At 41.4% G+C, this 6,000-nt stretch overlaps 1 protein-coding gene across 4 annotated transcripts in view; it reads left to right on the forward strand.

Moving 5' to 3' along the window:
- Positions 1 to 5,400, forward strand: part of LOC141148849 (uncharacterized) — a 70,814-nt gene extending 65,414 nt beyond the window's left edge. For all 4 annotated transcript variants that reach the window (XM_073636646.1, XM_073636645.1, XM_073636648.1 and 1 more), the window contains one exon: positions 2,263 to 5,400. In XM_073636646.1, coding sequence (XP_073492747.1) covers positions 2,263 to 2,326 — 64 coding nt within the window. In that variant the 3' untranslated portion in view covers positions 2,327 to 5,400. The remainder of the gene's footprint in view (positions 1 to 2,262) is intronic.
- The last annotated feature ends 600 nt before the right edge of the window (positions 5,401 to 6,000 follow it).

Here is a 6,000-nt window from a genome sequence, read left to right on the forward strand (position 1 = left end):
AGCTTTCATCTCTTTATTTATTCTGACCATGCGTGGCACTTTGTCCGTCGGATTTGTGTACACACGATCGGAATTTCCGACAACGGATTTTGTTGTCGGAAAATTTTATCTCCTGCTCTCCAACTTTGTGTGTCGGAAAATCCGATGGAAAATGTCCGATGGAGCCCACACACGGTCGGAATTTCCGACAACACACTCCGATCGGACATTTTCCATCGGAAAATCCGACCGTGTGTACGGGGCATTACAGATCTAGGGTTGCCACCTCATCCTTTTAAACCCAAACACATACAAATTACACAGGTTCTGAGACTAATTTAATGAAAATAAGGTACAAAGTGAGTTTAATTACCACCTAAATCAGCCACAGAACCTGTGTAATTAATATGTATTCGGTTTTAAAGGGATGAGGTGGCAACCCTAGATAGAGCCAACCAGTAGCCATGTCTGCCAAAATCAGTACCTGAGTTCCTTTGCATCAGCAGAGACCACAGAGATTATTCGATTTTGTCTTCTATTTTACAGTGGGGAAAAAAATTATTTGATCCCCTGCAGATTTTGTAAGTTTGCTCACTTACAAAGCAATGAAGGGCCTATAATTGTTATCATAGGTGTATTTTAAATGATAGAGGTAGAATATCAACCAAAAATCCAGAAAAAACACATGTTACAAATGTTATGAATTTAGTTGCAATTCAATGAGTAAAATAATTATTTGATCCCCTACCAACCAACCATAATTCTGGCTCCCACAGACTGGCTACAGTATGTGCTCTTGTGGTACACAGATTAGTCCTCTCAATTTAGGAAGGTGCTCCTAATGACAACTCGTTATGTGTATAAAGGACACCTGTCCACAGAATCTCTTTCTTCCATTCAAACCTCACCATCATGGGCAAGACCAAAGAGCTGTCAAAGGACGTCAGGGACAAGATTTAAAGCATGAACAAGGCTGGAATGGGCTTGGTGAGAAGCTTGGTGAGAAGGAGACAACTGTTGGAGTGATTATTTGCAAATAGAAGAAATACAAAATAACCATCAATAGCCCTCGGTCTGGAGCTCCATTCAAGATTTTGCCTCACAGGGTAAGGATGATCATGATAAAAGTAAGGGATCAGCTCAGAACTACACGGGAGAAGCTTGTGAATGATCTCAAGGCAGTTGGGTCCACAGTCACCAAACCATTGGTAACACAATAAGCCACCATGGATTGAAATCCTGCAGCGCCCACAAGGTCCCCCTCCTCAAGAAGGCACATGTACAGGCCCGTCTGAAGTTTGCCAATGAACATCTAAATGGTTCATAGAAGGATTGGGAGAAAATGCTGTGGTCAGAGGAGACCAAAATTTAGCTCTTTGCCATTAACTCGACTCGCTGTGTTTGGAGGAAGAAAAATGCTGACTATGACCCTAAGAACACCATCCCTACAGTCAAGCATGAAGATGGAAACATTACGCTTTGGGGCTGTTTCTCTGCTAAAGGTACAGGCCTATTTTGCCTCATTGAGGGGCCAGTGAATGGGGCCATGTATTGTAAGAACCTTCTTCCCTCAGCCAGAACACTGACGATGGGTTGTGGATGGGTCTTCCAGCATGACAATGACCCAAAACATACTGGCAAGGCAACAAAGGAATGGCTCAAGAAGAAGCACATTAAGGTCATGGAGTGGCTTAGCCAGTCTCCAGACCTTAATCCCATAGAAAATGTATGGATATGGAGGGAGCTGACACTTCAAGTTCCCAAGCAACAGCCAAGAAACCTTAAGGATTTAGACAAGATCTGTAAAGAAGAGTGGACCAAAATCCCTCCTGAGATGTGTTCAAACCTGGTTACCAACTACAAGAAACGTCTTACCTCTGTGCTTGCCAACAAGGGCTTCTCCACCAAGTACTAAGTCATGTTTTGCTTAGGGGTCAAATACTTATTTAATTTACTGAACTGCAACTGAATTTATAACATTTGTTTTTTTTCTGGGTTTTTGGTTGAAATTCTGTCTCTATCATTTCAAATATACCTATGATAAAAATGATAGACTTTTCATTTCTATGTAAGTTGGCAAACGTACAAAATCTGCTGGGGATCAAATAATTATTTTCCCCATTGTATGTTGTCCTTTAACTTTTCAGTATGGTTTATGGGATATACTGAAAATAGTTGAAGTTGTATGCCAGAACACAAATAATAATGAAAGACAAGGTTGTGTTTCCATAGTGCTTCTGAATTAAATTGCTGGGCTAACCATTGTATCCTTTACCCCTGCAGAACGCCACAGAACTACACTAGCATTGAAATGAATGCACACAGAGAACTGACTCTAGACTATTAACAAGCAGAGAAAAATAGGCAAAGAGACTATGGACCAAATAAAGAGGCCTGTTGTAGGCACAACTATTCTGTAGGCTCAGCCTGATAAGCATGGCCTTGTTGGGTCAGCGCTGCAGCTTGCAAAACCAAAGAAGTATCTGCACCCTAAAAACCAGAGCAGGAAATTGATGCACCTGTTGCATATATGGGACTACACTCCTCTTGGATTATGGAAAAAGAGACCATTGTTTGGTTTTGGGGCAGAAATATCTGTTGCTTTGTATGAAACGTACTTTTTATAACAGTTGCAACTATTGCCAGTTGTGGAACATTTCTAAAGTGGACTATAAAGACTGTTACTCTCCTGGTACTTCATGCTGATAACAGTTTTAAGACAAGAGCATGTTTGGTAACATCTTCACAAGTATGAAAGCAGATTTTCCAACATGGCCCCTCCAGTATGTACAGTATATCAGGTTTCAAAAGTTCGCTCTAACTTTCAAATTAGAATCTCATGTTAAGTCAGTGAATTCATGTAAAATCATGAAATGGTACCATTTCAGGAAAGAAATAGATCTTCCAATATTGTCTTTAAAATTGCTTATGTTGACTATTTACCAACAAATGCTTGTGAACCTCTGTTCCCAATAAACCCCAACAGTCATGGGTGACCCTAATATGGTAAGCTAACTGGATATCCATTTGGCCTGTGTTCTATGCTGGCTTGGGGCAGAGGGGTCTAGGGTGAATGGATGTCAAGTTGGGTTGGTCTGTAAGGGATGGCAGAGATGTAAAATTGGGCCTGTTTTGTTGCCTCCCTGTAAAGAGTGCCCATTCCGATAATTAAGGAGTTGCCTCTTCCAGCTCCCCCAATGTACACAGCTACAAAGTATTTCAGGGTAGATTCCTACCATTTCTGATGTCCCAGGCACCTTCTTGCCCCAACCATGGGTCTGTACTTTCTTGAGCTGTGGTCTGCCCTAGGATTGCTCATGGTGCAGGATGCATCCCACCTCTACATATCCATCTTCTATGTGTGTCCCTCTGGCCAGGGCTTGAGACTTGCTACCAAAATGGACATTCCTGAAGCCAGGCGCAGGGGAAAGTTTTCATTTATCACAGTCAGACTTCAGATCTACAGTTCATATGGATTTGGGACTGGGTATAAATTAATGTTAAAATGCCTGGGTCCCCTCTGTTCCCAACCAAACAGAAAATCAGGTCTTTGCAGTTGGGACTGTGTTAGTAATAACGGAGTCAAGGAAGCTCCACAGATGCAGAGCCAGGCAGCATATAGAATCAGCTGGTGATAGAGCTCTTTAAAATGTGCCTTGGAAGAACACTAAGGAGTCTGACTTGAAGAAAAAAGGTCACTTTGCCTATTCACAGGCTGAGTGGTAATGCGTCCTGATAGCTGCCCCCTCCACCCAGGTATACTCACCCATCTTTGATGCCTAATTGCCTCCCTGCTAAGCTGGCTAAGCCCTCTTTCTATTTCAGCAATACAGCAAACCTCTGATAGAGTGGGTGGCAGTGATAGAGCTCAGATAGTTAAGTATGGTTTGCTGGGAATGTGGGCTATCAGAAGGCACCATCACTATCAGAAGGCACATCACAAGGGTGAAGTAACAGTCTCTGATGCTGTCACTTTGCTCATTCAAGGCTCTGAGTTTTTTAGATCCCAACCCCAGACCTGCTTTACTTACTTTTGCCATCATCCCTCACTACTATGTTGCTCTATTGGAGCCACCACAAAATACCTAGTGTTTCTGAGCAGCTATTCACCAGGTCTGAAAACTTTTATGTGAGAGGGGGAGAACATCCCTAATCAATATAGAGCTTGGATAGGGTTAGGGCTGCTGTGGCAAGGGAGTGCTGGGAATAGGAAGAAGGTAATTGAGTTTAAAGAGACTCAGTCACTTTGCCATCTCTTTATGCTCCAACATCAAAGCTATGACCTACCAGCTCATTATGCATCCCAGCGGTCAATGAAGGCTGTGAAGGGATGCAGGGCATATTACAAGCATGCTTGGTCCCCAGTGCATTGTATTGGGAAGGAGATAAAACCAATGCCTTTACTCTTTTTAGAAGTAACTGTTAAGATGCTTTTCATACCTGGTTGATTCAGGTCCACCATCCTGAAGATCATTGCTAGTTTTTGAAACTGTTGTTTTAAGAAAAAAATCCACTGTTGTCATAGGTTCAGTACAAAACGAATCATATAACGTTAAGATTTGGTGATTTTAAGAGTTTTTATTGAAAATTAACATCATCATTTAAATGCAATGAGGTTATGAGAACTACATTCTATTGAGAAGATTAAACTAGTCACTTCTATGCAGCACATGCCTTCAGCTTAAAAGCATCTACAAAGCTAAATGTATTGGATGTAGGAGGAGAAAGGCGAATGTGTTCTACTATTGTATACAAGAAAGAATTCCTGGTATAAATTATAGATGTGAATCTCCTTGCTCAGCCCCAGTTGGCTTACCAAGGCCAAGCCTATTGAGAATGTACCTATTAGGGGATGCCAAGAATTCTTTCTTGAATATAACTGTCTGTGAAGAGGGTACTTCATGGCCTTTACAGATAATATTTAAAAAACTTGAATTGTCAAGACCTTTGATGATCCAATTAAAATGCACGAGAGCAGAATATCAAATAAAAATGTTTGAGCTGATCGGAAATGTCAAATTGAAAAAGTTACAAGTGCACTTATTAACGGTACATATTTTATAGTTTGTCAAACAATACATTTAGCATTTTCTTGGTGATCTTTTCATGGATTATCCATAAATTTTGATTTTTCCAGTCCAATCTGCACCTTATAATTCAGAGCTCTGCCACAACGGTGCTTAACAGACCTGTGCAGTAATCTGATTGCAGTCAGAGAGACAGAGATGTAGACATCTGGGTGTACCTAGGTAGATGTGCTGTAATAGGTTATCATATGGCTGAACTGAGATTTATCCAGTTTGTTTTATGGCTGACTGCATTTGTTGTAAATCAGATAGGAAACAGATATATTTTATGTACATTGCTTTTGACAGATGATTTTTTAAAATAAAGTTCTGCATATTTTTTTTGTTAAAAAAATACTTGCTGCTTTGGTCACTTTAAGCTTCCTTTAAGTGTATGTAAACCCTAACAATGCACTTCTCCTATTTGGTCTATTTCGATTTGTCAAAGTGATATCGAAGGCAGATTAAAAAAAAAATGAATAAAAAACATGTCATAATTAGCTGCAGAGCAGCCCAAATCCTCCTCTTCTCAGGTCCCCTGCCATCGCTCCTGGCCCCTCCCTATTGCCGAGTGCCCCCATAGAAAGCAGCTTGCTATGAGGGGAACGGGAGCAGACTCACCCCTGAGCCCCTGCCTTTGTGTCCCTTTACACATGGAGCATGGCTTGGCCCCACCCATGCTTTCTCCTCATTGGCTCATTGGCTGTGATTGACAGTAGTGGGAGCCAATGTCTACCACTGCTGTCTGAGCCAATGAGGAGGAAGAGACCCAGGAGAGCTGCAACTCTCGTGCATATCGCTGAATCGAGATGGAGCTCAGGTAAGTATTTGGTGGGGCACCTGCACACAGAATGATTTTTATTTTCATGCATACAATGCATGAAAGTAAAAAACCTTGAGCCTTTACAACCACTTTAAATATGCCATTGAAAGCGTTATGTTATACCTTTTCGGT

This window comes from Aquarana catesbeiana, linkage group LG06 (assembly GCF_042186555.1).
Source record: "Aquarana catesbeiana isolate 2022-GZ linkage group LG06, ASM4218655v1, whole genome shotgun sequence".
Taxonomy (NCBI): domain Eukaryota; kingdom Metazoa; phylum Chordata; class Amphibia; order Anura; family Ranidae; genus Aquarana; species Aquarana catesbeiana.